Source organism: Sipha flava, unplaced genomic scaffold (genome assembly GCF_003268045.1).
Source record: "Sipha flava isolate LNK unplaced genomic scaffold, YSA_version1 171_pilon_pilon, whole genome shotgun sequence".
NCBI lineage: Eukaryota > Metazoa > Arthropoda > Insecta > Hemiptera > Aphididae > Sipha > Sipha flava.
The window spans coordinates 75,415-100,000 of NW_020271925.1; the positions used below are offsets into that span (position 1 = coordinate 75,415).

Genomic DNA, 24,586 nt, shown 5'->3' on the forward strand with positions numbered 1-24,586 from the left:
TAGTTAAAAGGCAATCGATTGCCGCAGCCAACTGTCGTTCGTCTGTGTAAAACGATCATTATATACAACCGGATGATTTATTATAAAGATAAAGTGCAATTTTTTTCTTTTTTCCAATAAAATGAAGCGCGTACTATATAGGTACATAGTTGTGTGTGAGCGCGCGTTCCATGGCCGTTCAACCCAACTCCGCTACGACAGTAACAGATTATAATGATCGACGACTGTCTTAAACTCGGAGGGTACGCGCATTGATGGTATAACCTCTTGTATAATACGTATACTCGTAGAATTTTCATCGTGCGGAAATATAACCGCAAGTTCATCCACTTAAGATTTTTAAAACATATTTTTACTTTGTCGTCACAGAAATAATATTTAGAATTCATGCCGTTATACTAAAATCATAATTCTGGGGCGTGCTTACAGGTTCTTCAGCTCATTTCACTCGTACCTATGGTAAGTTTTGTTTCTGCAGGTCTTTCCAAAACTTCCAAATCTTAATTCACCGACATAAATATAATTTAAATACATTTTGCATTAAAGCCACTATAAGCATATTCATTAATTATAAACGTTTCGGTTTATCGTCCGAAACTAATGCACCTTTTGTAATGCGTGATTTCGTTATTGGTTTATTGCTTTGAGAGTTCAAATAATATAGCATATATTTGTAGTATGTTAGTTTATATATATATCCTAAATTGTCTCGTATCATATAAATAACAACAGTAATATAGTTCCTCGATTTTTCTAATGTTTTTATTTAGTTTTCGAATCATCGTCGACATTATTTAAAGAGTTTTATGATTTTCATTAAAATTATTTTCGAAAATATATTTATTAGTTAATTATCGTATCAGTATAATATATTGACTGGAATATGTTTTAGATATTAAGAAATGGCCAACGGAATCACCGTCAGCCTTATGTAAACTTACAATAATTTCATATTAATGTGTTTATGTATACAGGCCCGTATTTAAAAATTTGGCGGCCCCGGTCATATAATTTATGCCCCCTCCCCCAAATTAAATTATAATAATATTACACCTATTATTTCGTCTATAATTGAGATTCTTTAATATAAAAATTTAACTTATAAATGAAATTCGTTTAATACCTTTTTTAATTAACAAATTATAACATACCTAATAAAACATACTATTTTATTTATTTTTCATTAGGTACATAATTTTGCTAAAATATTTTGACGCCTCTGGGCATGTGCCTACCCGTGCCCTCCCCTAAATACGGGCCTGTATGTATATATATAAAATTATAACATTTAGGTTTTAATCACGTATTAGAGTAGTATTTTTTTTCTATAAAGTAGAGTCGCAATAGTATTAAAAATGTGAATAAATACCATCATGCCATTTTGATAAGATCTCACATTTTGATATATTTATTGTTGAATAGATTTCGATATCATATTTGTTTCCAAACATAGTAGCATTTATATATGTAACCTATATGTATAAATTACAAAAAAAATTAATATTGTTATGTGTAGATTTAAGGTTTTATGAACATTATTATGCTTTAAGAATTTGTTGTAATTTTGAACTGGCTAAACCAAAGTAGATATACTACATAGAGCGCTGTTGGTTAAATCAGGTATCAAACATCTATTTGGTGTATCCTCATTAATTGGTCGTTCTTTATTATGCTATTGAAGATCTACAGAGTTTTGAGCAATATATTCATATATGTAATGTGTATGTGTGTGTGTGTGTGTGTGTGTGTTTGTTTGTGTGTATAAATATTTATTTATAGATTATAAAACATTTTTGCCTATAATATTAGCACCGGTGTATTCAAGAACCCAGTCTAGTCACCCACTCTCCGTCAACCCTGTACATAGCGGTCGTGACCTGTAGCCTGTCAATGATAAATGGTCACCAGACTTTGGCAACGTTGAAACCTGCATCTGATAAGTTTTTTCTTTTTCTTTTTTCCTCTTTCCCCGTTCTGTTCTACAGCTCATCTACCTCTTTTTCTTTCGCCCCACTCTGCATCGCCGAGGGTCTCGGACAGTGCAGTACGATGTATATTGTTTTTGTCTGCCCGTGCGCACACGTGTACACTACGATTGGCGGACCGGTTTTTTTTTCGGAAACATTTTGCTAAAATATATATATCGTCACAAAGGATATTATAGGTTATCCGGTGCAATTTGGAAAGGAATTGGATTTGTTATGATTTGATTGCAAACCGTTTATTATGGTAGGACATAAATTATCATAATATTACACTATATGCTCTGCAATTACGCACTGCGCACTCGCTGTCTGTCCGGCACGGACTCGGTTTTGAGCTACGTACTGTACGAACAGACTTATGGTCGGTAAATTTTACTATATATATAAATCAGGGGTGGTAAATTTTTCTGACGGTATGTGCCAAAAATTATTTGAATTTTTTTCTTTCTACATGTAATTAAATTATGAATATAATAATTATAGAAGCTTAGCTTTTATACACTCCGTGGCTTAATTGTCTTTTCCCTCACCTCATGTTAAGATTTTGAAACCACTTCTTGTTTTTTAGCTTACTCGGATTTTTCGCAGTTATTACTTTACATGATTCAACCCTCGAACTCTTTTTTAAATAAAATTTCTTCTTACGAACACAAATTTAAATTTAATTTGTACGGCAATCAAAGATTCTATTAGTGGAAAATATGAATTTTGGTAATTATTGTCTTTCTTAACTGTGTATCACTTAATTTTTTCAATATTTATTAATTATTTTTATTATATATTTATAAATTTTTTTTTGTTTGGAATCGGTATTTCAGTATTTAAAATATTGTTCGACAATAAAATTGTGTGCAATTATTTTTGTAATCTTGATATACCGGAGATCATTAAAATATTAATATTGTGAAATAGAAAAATAAGTACATTACAATTAAAATATAACATACACGACGGTCTAACATATTATACTGGTGTATTTAATTAAAATTTTTTTGTACTTATTATATTATTTACTGTAAAATATATCACGAAATGTTTACGTCTGCTTTTAGTATTGATATAAAAAAAATTGCAATACGCTATTGCTACACTGTATGTATGAATTGAGAATACTGTATAGTATTATGATTTTGTTGTTACTTCAATTCGTGGGAGTATGAATATATCGTATAACCAATATAATATTATACTGCTATACTACAGCTATGTAAACATAAATATTTACTATCGGGGATTTCTATTTTTCTCGAGATATTTTTTTTATGCCAAGTATACCAATGCATTTAACATTGTGAATGGATGATTTGGTTAAGTATAAATTAGTGTAAGTCTTGTTCCGAATTAAATATTATATTTTACTAGAAAATTATATAACTTATTACGTATGTACCTATTATAAATTAGAAACATTATTTTTGTAACTACATTGATACCTTAACCGGCTGAGAATAATAAAATTATTATAAATTATTAATAGAATATATTTTATTTATTATTATAATGTCTATTGTTCAAGCCAAGAATTTGCTACATAATTGTTTAGCCTTAAGTTAGGTTAAATATTATTCTAGTTAACATAGTTTTTCAATAGCCATAGGTCAAAATATGATATTTAAAAATGTTCATGAGGTATAGTTACTGGTTTCTTGCGTTGTTTTGCATAATTTTTAGATTAAAAAATGTTTCAAAATAATGCGTATTGCTCATTATAAATATTATATCTATAGTATATGTCTAAAAATTATATTATGTATTTAAAATCCAAACGAATATTATTATTGTAATGGGTAACTAAATGCTAATTTGCTCAATGACGGGATATTGCTGTTTAAAAACAAGTTTTACCTAAATTCATATTTAAGAAATGTATGTAAAAAAAAAAAAAATATATATATAAATATCTGAAATGTTTTACGAAAAAAAATCAACTGAAATTATTATGTACTTATAAAGTAGAATTTTCTTTTTTAAATTTACTTTTATCTAGTCATTATTAACGTATTATTTTGGATAGTGCAAGAAATCCGAAGTCATGATCCTTGACCAAAATAAATTATTCGTTTCTTTGCTATTTGTTGTAATTTCCCACATTCATAAAAAATATTAAAATATGTTTTCCCTATATATTAACCTATAATATTTTTTTTTTAATGGACTTACAGTTATTTAAACTTGTTTTATTTAGTTTAATTAATTAGTGTTTCAATGTTTTATTATTTTTTTAATTTAACCTAAATGTTCTAAATTTCACATGGAAGTAAGGGAATACGTAAGTACGTGATTTTATTATCATTAGGTCACTTATATTTTATAATAATGTCATGAGGGTATGCTGAATACCATACGATGTGTAGTATCTATATTCAACTTGTTTAGGGGATTTGATACCGATTGTATTGTTTTCATCTATCATATGTGTAATTTGACAAAAACTACCCACTTTTAGTCCATCATTATAATTTATTTATTGGAATGTTAAAAATTCTGAAATCAGAACCAATATCGACATGTGAAGTCTATTGAAATCGATTAGGCCGAAGTTTTAAATTAAACTTTTAATTTATTTATTTTAAACATAAAGTATAATATTTAAACTTTTTTCAGTATTTAAATGGGATTTTAATAATAAATAATTATAATAATATATAATAATATATAATGGGATGTAAATCTAAAAAAGTGGTCTGACTTCATGCCGAGTTCGAATATGTTTTCAGAATCATAATCGTTTCTATATATTAACCGTAATGACGGATAAAATCTGATTAATTTTTACTATTTTGCACGTGTAAAAGAAAAAAACAATATATATATATGGTTTTTGAAACTTTAGTATGATATATTACAATAAATAATGGCATAATAAATTTGTAAACTATGTACCATACGAGATGAGACAATAATAACATCTCTTTATTACAATGTATAATAATTATATAATCGTTTGGATCCGACGAGTGTATTTTATTACATTATGTTATTATATGAAGTCGGAAAATGAACATTTTCTTTGATTTTAATTTTCGTTGTCGACAATAAATCCCGACGAGAGTTTCGAAAACGTATTCTCTCTATTCATTCGGAACGAAATGTACGAGCGATTTCAAACGAAAAATATAATGCTTTAGTATCATTATTATTTCCTGGCCCTCCTTGGTACCCGACAATTAATTAGCCCAGTCATATTCGGATATTTTGCTGTAGCACGCGCCTTTCAAAATTGTTGTATGTTTGTGTGCGCGCGTGTGTGTGTGTGTGAGTGTGAGTGTGTGTGTGTATGTGTGTATATTTATCATATACATAATGGCAAGTATAAATATGATTATTACACATCTGTTTTTTTTTCTTCTTTCATTTATTCAAATTCTTCACAGATTCTTGATAAATTAACTCCGGCGCACGTCTGTGTATAGCCTCCGTTTATGGCTGCGCGGGTTCTCTCTGTACGTATACAATATAAAAATATGACTTTACACGTTATAATAATAATATGAATCGCACGTGCGTGCGTTCACGTATTGTCGGAAAGGGTTGCGAGCACACGAACGCGACGAGAGACGGCGGTGGCGACCGTCGACGGCAGCATCGGCGTCGACGGGCGGTTACCGCGCGCAGACAAAAGGTTCTCTCTTTAGGATTATTATTCTTATTATTATATATATGCGTACGAATGCACATCACAAGAGACAAAGAGAGAGAGAAAGAGAGAGAGTGAGGCGGACAGACGAACAGATTCCGTTTGAGCGCACTGCACGTCCATAAATGGAAAGTGAATGTGGGCTCGGATTTATTTATTTATTTTTGTATATACGTGTATAAATAAAGAGAAGAACTATACGCATAACTGCGACAAAGGCGATGCGACGAGTTAACATGCACCGCGGACAAGATGCATCGTCATTGCAGCAATGACAAACAGTACTGAGTGTGTGCGTTGAGAACGGGTCTCGGTACTGCTCTACGTATATCATGTAGTCGAATTATAGAAGAACGAGGTGACTAGATTTTGAATAATAATAATAATAATATAACAACTCGAAATAATGCTCTTGCGTCGTGTGGACTGTAGAGATATAGTGTGGCGTGATACAGTGTTTCATAAACACGCACTTCGACTTATACTAGAAACAATGAAATATTAACTGTTTTCCAACAGTTTTGATAATTTTAAGTGTCCCTGTCGTGAGAGAACATTTTTGATGATTTAACTTGTATCGCCTAGAACGGTCGGTTTTGAATATCTTATCGGTTATCAGTCGATTGAGAAAACACGCATGTGTACAGTACTATGCAGAGCTTGAACTCAAGAGCGCGTTAGCCACCGTCATCGTCGTCGTCGTCATCTCGCGGCCGGGCGGACGAGTACAATAACCTCATAGCGGCGGCGACGACTGACGCTGCAGGGCGAATGCCGAACTAGTCTTTCGTTCATCCCCCCCACTCTTAAACTAAATACACCCTTCTCCTTTAGGTAGGATCGTGTACGAAAAAAGCAATTAATTACAACGGTAGACCTCCAGAGTGTGTGTGTGTGTGTGTTAGTAACATTGGGTGTTCGGTAATATTACCGTTTTGTTTTCATCGCCGAAAAATTACGACGGTCCGAGAAAAATGTGCACACGTGTATATCTAATATATATATATATATATATACATATATATAAAAGTATGCCTATATTATAGAGGTGCATACGTGTTGGGACGCGCGCGAACAAGACTGGAATATTGCAGTGATGCATGGATGCAGAGATTATTGAAAAGATAATGCGGATAACTGTTAACAATGCGTTCACACGCTCACACGTATTTGTACGGATGTATGTGCATATAATATAATATTATATCTGATATGTACGTGTATACGGCTGGTAAAATTAAATCTCTGAACTTGTGAACATATTATACGAAGTATATACACTGCACATGGCACCGGGCAATCTAAAAATTAAATCTTTCGATTTCAACACACTATATATAGTAGTAGTATACTACACTAGATTAATACCAATGCTCAGCTTGCACGAAGTCACCGTGTACATATTTATTGTTTGCGCGTACGTAAGGGTATCACAAACGTTATCTAAAGTATACTTTTGAATTTATTAAAACACTTGATCTAGAATATTTTTCCATAGCTTTTAAGATAATCATTAAGACTTCCAATATTCTGTTGTATGGTTCAAAGATGTACATGTAAGAGTCAGGTTTTTTAATTTTTATTTAGGTTCAATTACTTTATTCGTTACAGTCAATATTATATGTGTGTAATTATTGTAACATAGATTATTGGAATAAAATTATTGCTAGTTAAAATCTAGATAATATTTAGTTACTTATCCTCAATGCTATAACTGAGGTATATTAGTTTTAACAAAAATAAATAAAAATAGCCTTATTACCTAATATATGTTTTGTATGAATAATATAATTTTTATTTAGATTTGTTTTTAGTTATCAGTATCTCATCGGGATTATTTATTTTCTGATTGTATAGATATTTAATTTTTAATTTATTGCCAAATAATCCAATGGGATGTAGAATATAATAAAAAAAAATTAAAGAATTATTTATATACGTAGGATGCATATGGGTAAATTATAGGTATTAATTAGAGATCTTGGTCGAAAACGTGGATTAATACTTACGTAAACACGAAGTCCGTGTACACATGAATGAAACATTAGTATACTTAATACACATACGTTTTCTATCCGTATCCTCGTATTTTAGAGTTATTCACGTATTCACGAATATTTATGCAGTGCTGTATCATATATGTTCATAGCTTCATTATTAACAAAACATGTTAACTTATTGATTTTCTTATATTAAAATCGAAATTTAATACCATAGTTCAATATTACTCAGATCATTGTAGTAATTACTAATTCATAATTCATATATTATCTGTTTCTTATATTTATAAAAATGTCTACATTTATTTTTTTATAATTGTCAATTATTAATTGATCCTATTAGGAAATTATATAATTAGGAAATGTATTGAATTATTAAAATTTGAAATCATTCTTATTTACATGTTAATTTAATTAATCATACATTCTGTTATTTTTTTTTTTTTTGTAATTGAAATTTATTTCCGTATATAAAACCATGTTTTTTTTTGATTTTGTTTTTAGTTTATTTAAAAATTATCGTTATAAATATATTAAATGTATACGTTAAATTTGCAGTAGATTTTGTATACCTATAATGATTAACTATTAAGTACATATTAGTTACAATAATTACGAAATAACTACAATTCTTGAATGCGTAAATATACGTGAATAATTACGCGTGTATACGTTTTTTTAAGTACACGGTTTTAGATTAACGAATGTTAATTTCACGTAAATATGTGAATACGTATACACTTAAAATAGAGAGCTCTAACTGTACTAACTGAAATTATTTCTTATGCTAAAAGATAATCATTAAATAATGCGAAATTGTGTGATCAAGCAACGCAGTCTATTAACTACGTTATAATTTCGTTAAATTATTTTATATATTTAATTTCGAATTCTTACGACCATATAATTTATTGTTAAATTATTATATTTATTTATTCATACTGCATATTATAATTTATTAATGAATTACTAAATGATACGATAACTTATATGCACGCACGTTCGCATAGCTGCATTATTTATTTTTATGAATAGTTATAAATAAATAAGTATAAAAGAGTATTGTAATAGAATTTTAATGAGTTCCATGCATTTTATAGTCTTGTCAAAATTAAATATGTTTAGGGTTTTGTATTTATTTTTTAAACAGTCGGGCTTAGAGTACGCAAGAAAAATCTGAAAAAACACGATGTTATCTTTGACGTTTATTTACTAAAATTCAAAAACGCACTATCGACAGATACATACATAATATACGGTAATAAAATACGGAGACATCTAGCTACCCACATAACGACTTGCATAACCAAAAACCGGGTAGTATACGAACAAGATCAATGTTAACGATCTGTTATGATCATATCCAACACACTCCTTTAAGGGTAATAATTTATTCTTCATTTAATGTACATGATACAACTGTGTAGTATAATCTCTTACAAGAGAATCAAATAAATATGTCGGTTAACTTGATGAATAATGAATATTTTTTTCATGTACTTACGTAGAAAAATCTAAAATAAAAATTGATGTATTAAATGAAATAAACGCTATTGTAAAACTTTTACTTGAATATGCTATCTGTATCTTTTCAAATTAATCAGTCATCATGGCATTAGTCATATTATATAGTGTGTATCATACCATCGTATCCTACTATCTACTTTAATCTATCATTAATCTGGAATATACGAGTACTTCAAGCGTATTTTGTATTAATATTAAACCATATTATTATTTTTAACCTTATACACCCACATTGAAATCCTATTGTTATTTTTAATTGTATTTATATAGTGGTAGTGAACATAAAATTAATAGGGCATTCGAAAAGTGAATATTTTTCAACATTAAAAATTACAATTACGTACATGGTGCACATTACTCGTATTTATTTATATGTTACTAATACATCATAACCTTGTTATATTTTGGATTTAAACCATGGGTTATTATTTTTAACTCATTTATTCGTTTAGTTTTGAAATTATATTTATTTTTAAACAATGAGGCTTCATTAAAATTTAAGGTTCTACTGTTAGAACTTCGGGTTTAGATATGACATTCCTTTAAAATCTGTTTGTATTTACTTAATAAATTATGCATTAAGAATTTAGGACTATTATAATTCATGAACTATTATTATGATACATATTTAACTCATATGAGGCATCATGCTCTTCATAATTACACTAAAAACATTAAAAATGGTTTATGCTTTACTCTTATTGAAAATAAATCGTGAGTTGTATCATTTTCAAAATTTATAATTTCGAAATCAAAATATTTATAATGTTACCTTCCGTACTTAATTTAGATAATATCTTTAAATAAGTAAATTAAATATTCTTTATGTTGACTTGTTTAAAATTGAAAATGATCCCTTAACACTTAGCCACTAGACGATACGAAGATACAAAGAATATTGTCGACGACCACAAAAGTAAATTCTTAAAAGATAAAATATTATATTAAAAATTTAATATAAGACACTGGATTCTCCTAACACTTCCATCAATTACACTAACCATGTATTTTCATTTAAAAGAAACATTTTTTTTATATTCAATTTTTTTTCGCAAATAAAAAAAAAACTCGAAGGTCCTGTAACAATCTGTTGGATATTTCAGCATTGAGCGATTTTTATTTTTTTAACACTTTATTTTCCTTTTCTTATATAACAACCTTAAAGAATTTTACGTTTTCTTTTTTTTTTTTGTTTTTATACTTGTGAAAAAAGCTATTTATATATACATACTGTTGAATATATGATCTTATGCGAGCCATAAAATCCTGACGCACGCCCCCGTACATTGTACATATAATACATGTAGGTAGATACATAAATGATTTCATCCGCAGCTTGCACATAGAATCGGTATTTTTCGGTTGATTTTTTTTCTCTGACAATTTTACGGGTTATGAGTCTCTGCAGCAGACTCCTCCGGAATGTGGAACCGTGAAATCTCTCTACTATTATATTATACAGTGTACAGGAGACAGATATGTATCATGTGATCCCCTGGTGCTTCGTCATTGCCCTGTACTATCGTCGTTGTACACGTGGGGCACGGTCGATTAATTAAATACTACCGATGTAATGCTGATGGCGGAGGTCGCAGATGCCAACGAAGGTCGAGATGAAAAGGATAAAAAAACACTCGCACACAATAATAAAAAAAAGTACCCATTCAGAAAAAGAATGCGTTTATCTTCGTGATGATCCGGTCCTGGTTAAAACAAAAAAAAAAAAAAAAAATGCATTTTTATCGGAATTTGAATTTTTCTTCCCTGCGCTTATGATGCAGTTAACCCTGCATCGCACCCGTATGAAAGTATACATATTTCGTGCAGGCTGCAGTATGGATATGCATTTTAGCATTTATGATAATAATATTGTGATGTTTATACACACTTTGTATACTACACATTTATTATGATATTAATATTATGGATGTACCTATATATATATATATACACATAACGCGTTATACCATGTGTTCTCGTACGAGATACAGGAGGCGCCAGACGACGGATGGAATGCAGTCGCGTTGCGCAACACGTGACATCGTTTATCTCTAACGCATAATTTTATTCAGGCATATTAAATGTATAATAATATTATTGTAAACCTATATAAAAATGCACATGTGTACATGTTTTCGTCGTCTAATAATCTCTTTTGGTTGCGCAACCGTCGAAACGGAATTTACATAACAATAATGCGTTTAGAAAATTCCGACCGTTTGTAAGTTTTTCATCGAATCCCCCCCTTCTCCCTTGGTGTTGAGCACCAGCTTTTTTACCACCCCCTGTATCACACCACAACGTTCATCTTTCCCCGTAGAGAGGTGATAGTCGCTGTTGACAGAGATTTTAACGTGGCCAATAACGAAGAACTGAATGCACATATGTATGTATATAAATATTTTAAAAAAGGATTCCAATTAAATTTATTCGAAACATGTATAACATTTTATATATAACCCGTACGGATCTACGTATAGTGATGACTAGGGCTCGGAACTTAATGCACTTAAAAAGTACTAAATATGCATGCACTTATGCGCTTAAAAAAGTACAAATATGCTCTAAAAATATGCACTTATATTTAATTATTTTACACAACATTTTCATTAGCACAAATATTTTTTTAAATTTGTTAATAAAAAAAAGCAAAGTAATAAAAGTTATTTTTATTTATATTTTTTAATCATAATTTAAACAAAAAAATAATAAAAAAAATCGCTTTAAAAATTAAAAATGTTCCTTGAGTAAAAAAATGCACTTCTGTCGAGTTATATTTATATACCTGAAATACATAACACAAATTACTAAATTAGAAAAACCACCAGGTACATGCCTAATTAAAAAGTATTTTAATTAATAATTAAAATGCATTGAATATAATTTTGTTCTTACCTTCCAAAGTGTTACATTGGACCACTAAACTTTTTTTAATGTTTTCAAAATTGAAAGATCGCCGATTATCCACGAGCAAAGTTTTGTACCTTGAAAAACTACGTTCAACATCAGTTGACGTAATCGGCGCATATTTGAAGTAAGTAATATCGTCACCGGTCAAATCATCAGGAAGACCTTCCATTGAACTTTCTTGTCCACTTAATATTTTTGAAATATTAAGTATTGTTTTAAATCCACAATTTTTCTCCAATACATTATTGAATTTTTGAAATACCGCAACACCAATATCACCCTCACAGTCGTTTAATTTATTTTGGACATATTTAACTGCAGATAATGCTTCGGATAGTGAAATATATTGTGTTTCAAGTTTCGTAATATATTTCGGTATAAATCCAAAGTTTGAATGTATATATACTAAATTAGCTTCCATATTGGGATACTGTTGAGCTTCTTCAACAGAAATTGCATCTTCAGAATTTATACTTAGTAATACTCTACGTATATCCTTGTAATATTTGCAGTAATAGGAAGCTGCCATTATCCATGTACCCCATCTAGTTAGTATTGGCTCTGGTGGAAGTGGTATGGCTGGTGCTTCACTTTTAAACACTAAAACACGTGAAGGCGCTTTTAAGAACACCTGTTTAACCCTGGAAATAAGTTTATCAACTTTCTTAAACTTTTCTCGTATACTTTCGGCTACTCTATGGGTACCGTGTGCGAGACATGTTAAGTGTATCATTTTAGAGTACAGTGATTGAAGTATTCGCCCAGCTTTCACCATGTATGGTGCGGCATCGGTCACAAACAATAGGACGTCATCATGACGAATTCCGTTTGGCCAGAGGACGAACAATGAATGATCAAAAAGTTTAACTATCGTTGAATTATTTGCTTTTTCCAAAACTTCGGTTGTTAGCAAATAATTTTTTCCCGGTGCGTCAGTATTTAAAGTTCCTATTATAACGTTAGCTACATATCTGCCTTCAGAGTCTGTTGTTTCGTCGATAGACTCCCCTATTTTATTTCCTTTAATTTGTTCTCTTATATTTTTTATAGTTTCTTCGTATATGTCGTCCGCATAAGTTTTGCGTAGTGTCGAGTCACTAGGAATTTCTCTTGACGTATACTTTTCTAAAAATGATTTTAATTGAGGATTACTTATTTTGTAAAGTGGTATGTTTGCTGACAATAATGCTTTACACAAATCGTGTGAAAAAAGACACTTTTTTCGGAGTATTAGTTACTAGCTGTTGAATTTCAGAATTTGTGTTTTTTTCGTTTTTTCTAATAATTGCTCGTTTATGTTTCTCAGTGTTAATGTGTTGAGTGACCACAAATTTTCGATCACTGTTAACTTTCACTTCACATAACTTACAGAATAAAATACTTCCGTCGGTTTTGAATTTATCCGTACCATATTCCAAAACAAAACTATTCAAACGATTTTTCGCAGATTGTTTGGTTTTCGGCATTATGAAATAAAAATAATATAAGTAGGTAATTGAAACAAGAATGACGCATAGAACTACTAACTACAACAGATAACACGGACGTATAAGCCGGAACTGACAAAAATATCTAAGCGATAGGTCTATAAATGCTATTAACAATAGTCAATAATCATTGAGTTATTTTCCTATAAAAGTATTTATAGAAAATCGTCGTACTTCGATAGCAGCTGTTTCTATTTTAGATTTGTATAATATTCTATTTTAGATAAAGCTATCTGTAATAGTAATTTATGTATATATATTAATATTTTATCATATTAACCGATAGGGGAAAAACAGTTTTTAATGTCAAATGGAAATTTGAATAATACGATACAAGAATATCTAGTAAGGTCTCTGAATATGAATGTATTTATTTTTTTATTTACAAATTTTCATGTTGAATCTCCTAATCTCCATAAATTATAAAATATGCTTTAAAAAATTGTAAAATTAAGAAATATGCTCTAAAATCTAAAAATCACTAAATATGCAAAAATATGCACTAAAAACTTTTGATATGTTTTTCGTAGTATCTTGGAATGAATTTCTAGTTTACTTAGCAATAAATCTAATGGTTCAAAAAAATCATGCAAATGCAACAACTTCCGAGCCCTAGTGATGACATTAAATATGATGACATATGTTACATTTAGATTTTAAACCGTTGGATTATTGAGTGCGTTCAAACGCATCATGTACATAAAGCTATTGAAAACATTTTAGTTACTGGCGCACTTCATCGCTATGAATTTTCAATTTTCAATTCGAAAACGAATGAAAAATATATGAAGTCGTATATATTCATTGGACGAGTACGATATTCCCGACAACATTACAAACCCGTCTAATCGTAATTAATAATATAATAATATTCCACATCGCTCCACAGCACTACAACATTAGTTGCTTAGGTACTAATCTCAGATATTAGCATTCTCTTTCGAGCGCATACGGTTTTAATTGGCACACGCGGAACGCTTTTGATTCTCTTACGATACACATCATGCAATATTATTTAATATCTTTAAGTGTTTCTGTATGCCTATTATGATTCTAATAAACATATATAGCATTAGCATTATAAGCATTCGCTTCGAATGTTCGAACATTTAGTTTAGCTACTGTAAAAGTTCGATGCGCGAATAGTGTGTGCACAGTTTCCGTGTTTAATGTATAAATGTTTACCGTTCATAAAATTCAAAAGGTTATACTGTTGCTACTTTGAAATGGATTTCTGATCCCTTAAGGATTTAATGTAATCAAAAACTATTGGAAAATTGTCTTATCTAACTATATGTGATATTCTATGGGTAAAACCTACGTTAAATGTACAAACGTATTAAATTTATACTTTGATCGGAACTGACATATTTCGAAAAATCATTAAATATAGAATAATGTATAATAAATCGTTAATTGAACGTTAAATATGTTATAAATTAAATCAAAATATAAAATTACTCATATTTTTGCATACTCTTATATCGAATACGCACTTCACTTTGTGTGTCATTGGTCAGGTCTTAAATTATACGCCTACGGTTTCGTATTGCACATAATATATTAGAATGCAAATGTTTTTATTTCGTGCCCGTAAATATTGTTTTTGTGACAGTTAAATTATTTGCGAAAGAGCTTCGAATGACCAAGTACACGCGTGTAGCATGTGCATTTATATATATGTATACATACGGGGCACTTCGATTGTTGACGTAATCGTGCAAAGTTTTCAGTTAGTTTCTAGAGTTAGTCCTTCTGCGTGGTATTTAATGTATTGTTCCAAGACCAACAAATCACTGAAACCTCTAAAATATCTTATTCGCTTCAATGCCTGTGCGCGTACGCGTGACGGTAATAATATGTAGAACTTATTGTATTTCAATCCATCACGCATAAATTATTACGAACCACTAGACGTTTTTTGTGTATAGAACAAACAATTATACCTAATATTTATTTCAATACATCGATTGATCTTGTCGAACTAATCGTAGAATTGATTGTGCAGTATACCATATTTACTATTCACAAATCACGAAGTTTTAATATTCGCAACCAAGACGAGATGAAAATTCGAATGATTACTTGGATTATCCAAGTTTGATAAGAATGTGTATATTCTTTACAGTGTACATTGTAGTAGTAAATACGTCTTAGCGTTTAATTGGAAAAATAAAAATCATCACTCTTATCTATATTTGATCGTCATGCGGGAAAAATAATTTTCCTATAGGTTATACATTCACGTTAAAGCTGGCTTTTGACTACGATTTAAGCTTCGAGCTAACTCAAGAGTGTGTTTTAAATTAAAATACAGCCAAGGAATCAATTTTTATAATATGTATAATTACATTTTTCATTTTTTATATTAGAAATTTTATAGAAACTACATACGTTGGTCTATATCATTTTACGTTACAAAAACCAAAAAAATCACGTTTAAAAATCGTAGATATCGTAATTTCTAACGTTATTGAATATTCATTATTTAAAAATCGTACTCGAATTGATTTAACGTAACGCTCGTTTATTTTATTACTTGGACAATTTTCCATGTTGTGTATTTTGATAATAGAAAAATTAATCAAATCATTGATTTTTATTTGTCAACATATCAATGTATTCTACACTAAAAACGACTCATAGACATGTGTATAGAAAAACGACAGTTTTTATTAATCTGTACGTGGTATTTGCGAAGACCACACAACATATATTTTTACAGTCTGTATTTTCTGTTGTTAATGGTTCTACACTTGGATAATGACAAATAATGACTTTTTAATCCAAATTTGTGTTGCTAATTAAATATATACATCTCACTGTATTTTTTCACCTACCGTATCCTTTTGTTTGCAAATAATATTTTCAAAAATACTATCATTCACTCACGTACATAATATATCTTGTGGATCATAATTCATAATCAAATATGTATCATACATTCATTTATATATATAAATGTACGTTGTATACATGTGAATATTAATATACAATGTAAACTTTAAAATATTGTGTTTTATTTTATATACGCACTTAAGTACTTTCAATGTATTATAGAAAACAGTTTTCAGTGCACTTTATGGGTACATACTATTTATTTTCAAAGATAGCGATCGTTAAAAACATGGTATACTGGGTACATATATTATATTAGAATTGGTTCGACGGCAACCGGTTTAAAATCGTAATTAAATACTATAAATTATCCAATAGCGTATTCAGGATGTGCTTCTTGGTAATATTAATTCCTTTTGGCACTATGGGTTGAAAATTCCTCAAAAATTCAAAAAATCCTGTCTTAGGCTAGATGTATAATTTCTAATGTTGATTAAACTTTTATTCCGAATGAAGATAAATTTATAATACGAGGATATTTCGATATTCTTACATAATATGTCTCACATTTATCAAATGATACAGGTTTGTTTTATATCTCACTTGACACTTTTGATTCAATGAAGTAACTGGATTATATTTTTCTACGTTATCGGTGTATAATATAAAAATGCATGTATTAACAAAAAAAATTTTTCCAAAAATATTCGTTTTAAAAACGTCCCACTATCGAAATTCTCGTAATACCAAAGGAGGCGAACATTACAATATTGAACTTAATACACTCGGGAGTGTGTATATGGTATTATTTCAACACGTGATTGTACAATCGTTCAACACGATGTATGTATAAATATACATTTGTGTGAGGTTGGTAATATTTCGTCCTGTATAATTTACCTTAACGGTCCGTCATTTATCTTTAAAAAAAATGGACGGCGCATTGAGTGTAGGTTCCTGTGGCTGCATACAATATGCATGTATATCTACCATCATTTCGACGACGGTTTTAGCTTTTGTTTGGTTTTACGTATACTGTTACCTTAAGTTCACACGCGGTGGCGGCTACAAACTGCACGGCCGTCGGTGCGGTGAGCAGTATTGCCACGGCGACGTTAACTACCGGAGAAGAAAAAATCGCCCCGTAGATCGTTTATCAAGATCTCCCGCTTTTTGTCCGTACGGTAAGCCCGGCGTCACTCGTTTTGTTCCGCCGCCAACGTTTTGTACCGTTACGTACAATCGGAGACAAACGTACACTTACGTGCACATAGATTAAAGTATGTGTGTGTGTGTGTGTATTATAGTATAATACACACACACACACACACACACACACACATACACCCCAAGGGCACAGCATCCTCCACCGGCAGAAAGACGCATTCCGACGTCCGTTGATGGAATGCCCTGGATGACATCGACTGGGGAAAAATGAAAATAAATAATAAAACCAATTACAAAGCTGACTACACGTCTGCGGGATATATCAAATAAATGCGTGATATGTGTTATGCGTTTGTCAAAAAAAACATTGACGGGCGTAGTGATTTTTGTGCGATGTTAATTTCATGAATCCGCCGCTGCGGATTATGTTATGTGCACACCATGAATAATATAAGTGGATCGTATGCTTGTAGAATATATCCGATGTTAGTTCATATGTATTTCCACAACTCGCGTTTTGATTTGTTCGAGGCATATACATCATAGCTGTTTAAAATTAATTTTTTTTTCTTTAGTAAATCTACAATGAATATTATACGTTTATTAGCTCTATGCTTCTATAGCTGGCGCAAGCCTTCATTATGTAACTATAGACATGCGTGATAGTTTTTTTATTTTATTTTATTTTAATTAGTCTTGTATTTTAATCGAAAAACATAATGTAATATAGTGTAGTGTATTGCATTTCACCATAAACATTAAACAGTAGCTGGTTGCCATCCAAATGACCTTCAGCCTTGCGTAGGTAGATAATACATTAGTATTAATGATAATTATTTATTATTTCTGAAGAGAGAGTTCGGACGAGAGATGAGAAAAGAGAGAGAGAGACAGAGAGTGAGAGAGACAATATTATATCATACTCAACACGGTGAACGATAAATTTACTTGTAAACTAGCCAAAATCTCGGAACTATAAGTTAGGATAAGTAACTGTTGCGGAGACATTATACACGCTCGAATGTAGCGTATAAACACAAATATCGAGACTAAAGCTAGAAATATCCCAAGAATGTATGTTGTGGAAAAGGTAAAGTCTGTTGTGAACTCGATGAGAGTCCCTGCACAAACAAAAGAAAACGATTAAATACGAAAATAATGTTCAGAATAGTATGAGAAAACAGTTACTAATTATTTCAACAAATGCTAGACTATACATACACATTTATTAGGAATGTTCATTGTTTTGGATGCCTGCTTTTATTTGATTAATATTTCTCATTTCCATGTATACTCTTCGTAGCATGAAACTATCGAATGTGTACAAGACTTCATGACGTTTGAATTATAATACAAATGTCTTATTATCGCTGATTATTTTTTTCTTCATTATAATCAATGTTTTTTGGGATCATTGCATATTAGCAGAATAATTTCATACAATGTTTATTTATTTGTAGGATTTATGTGCCTGTTCTCATTTATGACCACATTGTGCCTACTTTGGTCTCGAATAAGTAGGTGAAACATCAAACAGGATTTGATTATCGGAACGGTTTAATTTGATATCATTTATTGTTAATTTCCCCGTTTCGTATAGATTTTGATGGACTATTTTGTTCAAACAATGACTATGTTGTCGATTACGTTATTAGTATCAGATAAATATTGTTTTGGATATGTATTATTTTTTTATAAGTTGATGTGATTACATCATTATAAATAATAATACGATTGTTTAAATATTATTCCGAGCAGATCTATCTGGAAGTCAGTCGTTTCCGCAAAAAATCTTGATATTCGTTTCCGCCAAATCTATTTCTACACAACTGTCTAAATTATAATTTGAGAACCATTTAAAGTTACCCAGATGCCACCATGGAGAGGCGGTTTTTATTGATCCCCTAAAAAATTGTTTGACTTAATTTTCGGACTTATAATTTTATAATTAAATTTCTATATATATTAAGTTAAATATTTCTTATAATTCTATTAATTATTTATTATTTCAAATAATTATTGCTTACTTTTTTAAAAAACGTCATTCTTAAAAATTTTTTATTTTTATATTCTTCTATTTCGTTTGTTGTATCGTTTTTTTTTTATATTACATCTTAAAGATAAATTATAATATATTCAATAAATACGTGTATTATTCAGTGAATAATATTCATGATTCACACTATGTTGTCACAGTACTGACATATTCGATTACAGAACTCCAATCCCGATAACACAGGCACTAACTACGCATGATATAGATTATAACTTATAATGTTATATAGTTCGAGTTATATTTATTTATAATGCGTGGAAACTATTGAACGTAAAACCAATTATCTCTGATATATCTTCAATATAAAATGATGGCTAATAATAATAAAAATGGATAATCGATAGAACTGCAGATAAACAAGGGGCTCTCAAACGCTATCACAATAATATAAGTAGAAATAGATTGGGCGGAAACGAAAATCGAACCTTTTTGTTTTGGCGGAAACGATGACCGCCCATATATCCTAATCCTTAATTTTACTATACTGTTTTTGAACTATACATGTGTATGTCATACATATATGTATAAATAAATTCCAAAAATATTCTAGAGTTTCAAGTATTTGAACAATAATTTATGTTATTTCGAAATCTACATATTTAATTTAGGTGCTCTTTAAAAGATATTTTAAAAACCAAATTTTAACCGAATATTAAACTCGTGCGATAACAAAAAACAAACGCGTATTCATTATGGAATGTTTATAAAATATATATTTCATTTCGAATATAGGTACTTTTGAACATTTAAAATTCAAATGTGCCTACTGAAATACAATGGTTCTTTAGGGGTGTTCAGAATAGATTTTGACGTTTATTTGTTATTTTCGAATCTTACAAAATACGTGTTCTACTAAACATAATTACCTCACAAGATTTTTTTCTAAGAACTTAACAGTATCTATTTATAGTGTGTACATATCAGTAGTCGGTCTTGTATGGCCAACATAAATACTCGTACACATATATATATGTATATGTTATCAGTTGTCACTCTGTCAGTATTATCACTATTGCCAATATTCATTGCCCATTGTACTGTCGATTTGCTATAAAAAATATAGTGTCCATTTCGTTTTCGTTTACCGAAACCAGGTCGTCAGTTACACGACCAAATGTCACGAATCTCCGAATATCGGTGTATTAACCTATTAGTATTATTACTATTATTATTATTTACATTCTTCGTTCTTACACTAAGATGTCCTTGTACTGTTTTGGTAAAAAAAAAAAAATAAAAAAAAAAAGCGATAATAATAAATATTGTGTTTCCAAAAAGACTCTTTCTAATAGCTGGTATTTATGTCGCACATCTACAACTACGTTTAATAACCACTGCAATTATCTATAATATAGACGCATTAAAAGTTATTAGACCGCCTTTTTGAAAATATAATGTGGCCAGCTCAGTGATTAAGGCATCGTTGCAAACAATTCGAAACGCGTGTTTTAAATTTCTAAAATATGTTTCTCGCCTAAATGTGTTGGTACATTATCATAAATTTGGAGAGCAATATTGATCGATTGGAATCAATCATAAGCACGCGCGTATTTAAATAATCTTGTTGGCTATAACTTCAAACATTTTTTTCTGTTTTTTCATAGTATAACTACAGTGTGCTAATGGATTGTAAACCAATAATTGTTGTTTATATTTTATTTCGTTCTAATCACGATCGATTTTAGTAGTTCCCCTAATCCAATTAAGTAGTGGTTATTCGTTTACAATATGAATTATTACGGGGTCTGCTGTTTCAAATATATTTTCCTGATCTATTAGGCTTTCATTTAGGTATATTTATAAATTTTTATGCCTTAGCCCACCATTTTTTTCCACCAATTTGACGTGTATCCGTTGTGTAAAAAAAAAATAATTCGACTTTAAAGAATAAATGAAAATAAGTCAACTCAAATTTTGTGAAACAGTGATTATAAAAGTATATATATATTTGTATATACCAGCGTTAACAATTAAAACACGTTCCAACACAAGTTAAATTCAGAAATAATCAAATATTTACTCGCATTGTCACATTGAATACACAAAAGCACTGGTTATAGTTATATGTCGAACAAAACTGCTACAAGATTTTGTTCATCAAACCAATTGAATTGAAACGAAAACGAATGATTTTGGTAATAATTGTTTACTTCACGATGTCTTCGGTAAATGCCAGTAATATCTTTTAATCTTAATGTATAATAAGTGTTAGGATTTGAATGCTTAAGAACAAGGTTCACTTATTATCGTTTCCATAACAATTTATTTTGTCAACATTTTCGAATTTAGAACATTATAATATTATCTTATGTAAGTATCTTTGCCGTGGTCAGTGATGGTAATAAAGATTAACGTGAATGTCTAGGGTACCACGGAGATTATGTGTTTTCAACATGGAAATCACTTGATTTTTACTCATAACTTGATATTCATGTTATTATAGATTGGACAATTTGTGGATGTTAATTGCTATTACCTAAAAGTAGCTTATAATAGTTTATGTTAAATCATGATTAAGTATTGAAGATGACTTTTTTGACACCGTTTCATTATCGCTTGTTTAGTTTTGTTTTGTCCTTGTGCGTAGCATATGGGAACTTTTTTCAAACCGAAGATATACATTTACATATAGTATTCGTGTACTAGTCAGCAATTTCTGTCGATTTATATTAAAAAAAAAAAAAAAAATTAATTGTTTTATGACAATTTAATTTGGTAACATAGTACTTAGCGAATAAGCAACATGTTTCAAAGAATTATTTGATTTCAGTTAACATATTCCCTAACCTACTGCTGACTGTATTAAAATTAACTTATTGTGAATAAAAATCAATTAGATTTATACTATTAAAATATGATTGAAAATTTATACTCACAATTCGGATGAATATAATTTTATTTATGATTTTATTATAATATTTATTTTCAAAATAGGGTACATTTCAACTTCATATCAACATCAATCAATGTTTTCGATTTATTATTAAAATTATGTTAAATGAGAAAAATGTAATTCATTGTAGGTGTTCAAACTTGTAGATGATTATAATATGTATACATCGACGGTTTTTTAATGGATTAAATTATTAGATCATGACGTATTCATTACCGTTGGCCACCCATTCATCGTATAAATAAAATCGAAAATCCAGTACACTATGATAATATTAAAGACGACATACTCGTATATTTCTAAACTCTAAAATATTCATTTTTTTATAACGAATACACTTTTCGCACAGTGACGCATCTGGAAATGATTGGACGACTGGATTTATTATATTCTTATTAGGTACTCATATTGAAATGCGCGTGCGTTGAACAGTAGTCGCTCGACAGTGGACCGCAGGTGTTCTCACTTTTGTTGTTGTATAATACTTCGTTCTATATAGAGAAAGATACATTTTAAATTCTTCTCCAATGCATTGTACGCAGAGTATGGTTTATTGTGAAATACATTTGGTTTTTCGGATAAGTGCATAACATCACGAGTGCTGCTACTGCACGCAGTACACATGAGCGACTGTAAAGTTCTTGTCATTAAAACAAATTGATTGCGCTCGTAATTCATTTTTGTGTCGTAATTGAAAATTTAATGTTTTCGTCCGTTTTCGTGATTCCGTTACTCGGTTGGAATATTTTTCATGAACATAATCTAACTATGACCGTACACGCATTACGGGGAATGTCAATTGTAAAAAAACGTTTCCAGTGGTGTAAAGGCGTTCTGTAAAATATTTATATCCGATATACACAAACAGCAGTTTTCGATTCGGGCTCTGGAAATGTGTATAGAGAGGGAGGACTTCATGGACGCATCCGCATCCTCATCAAATCAAGATATTATTATTATTATTATTATTATTATTAATTATCATCGTTACTAGTTGAATATATTACCTCTTCGTAGATCGTACATTAAATAGCAATATTGTATTCGGATCATACACCATTTTATAAATTAAATTCATAAAAAAAAAAAAAAGAGAAACCTACGTATAACGAAAAAACAACAGAATAAGAGTAGTGATTTAAAATTGGCGTTTTTGGTTTTTGATTTCCGTGGATATTTTATAACATTATATGGGTTCCGCAAACCAAATGTTTCAAATTCGTTGCGTTCAAGTATTTTAATTACCGTTGATCTTAGATGAGAACAAACGGTATAACTGCATGATAATGATTCATATTTATTTTACAAAAGCTTTATTAAATTAATTACATAGTCATCATCACAGCGGCCGCTCCAATACAATTCGGAGAGGATGGGTATTTAACATATTTTACGTACACCGTACATAATATTAGATACTAGAAGTGATGAAGTACTAGTTCCATATAAAATAATGATAAGCAATAAGATTATTTGATTAAGTATAAATAAATATGTTGTAAATAAGTTTAAAATCAATCTATTATCAATGTGTTAAATCACAAACAATTTTATTATTGTTGTGTGTTATACTGCTATAACTATTACGTGTTTTAATTTGTAGTATTCATTCTAAGAGCATTTTTAATTGACCGTTGACGAAGAAGTCCATGTGAAAATTTTACATTAACTCTTCGCAAGTGCGGCGATATAAGGGTGTACAATGATTGGTGGGTGGTGTTGGTTGGTGATGATTTTCGCGCGCAGTTTTCTCAGAAAGTCGATCCCACGCGCATGTCCGTCACCGCCCACCAGTGTTCCACGTTGTTCCGCGGACATTTTGTTCAGTAAGACTTAAGCGCATTGGATATCCTCGGAGAGCGAACAAAGTACTACTGACTAAAGTCTATCTACTACACTTGGTGAGAGTCAAAAAATAAATATATACGATCATTTCACGGGACTAAAAACAATTAAAACCATTGTCGGTGTGATTAAATTGAATGCGAAGGTTATACGTGACCTTGGCCCCGTCAAAAGGGTTATCGTCCCTTTTAAATAAAAACAATTTAATAATTTTTCAATATTGTTCAATAAACGTTGAATA

At 30.1% G+C, this 24,586-nt stretch overlaps 2 protein-coding genes across 3 annotated transcripts in view; one reads left to right on the forward strand and one right to left on the reverse strand.

The window, feature by feature from the left end:
• LOC112680005 overlaps window positions 1–24,586 on the forward strand; it is a 163,466-nt gene that overhangs the window by 10,486 nt on the left and 128,394 nt on the right. The window lies entirely within an intron of this gene.
• Window positions 11,896–12,729, reverse strand: LOC112680006. Its single transcript, XM_025549980.1, has 2 exons — window positions 12,045–12,729; window positions 11,896–11,934 (listed from the first exon to the last, which is right to left on the reverse strand). The coding sequence occupies exons 1-2, from the start codon at window positions 12,586–12,588 to the stop codon at window positions 11,927–11,929; spliced, it is 552 nt and encodes a 183-aa protein (XP_025405765.1). The 5' UTR covers window positions 12,589–12,729; the 3' UTR covers window positions 11,896–11,926.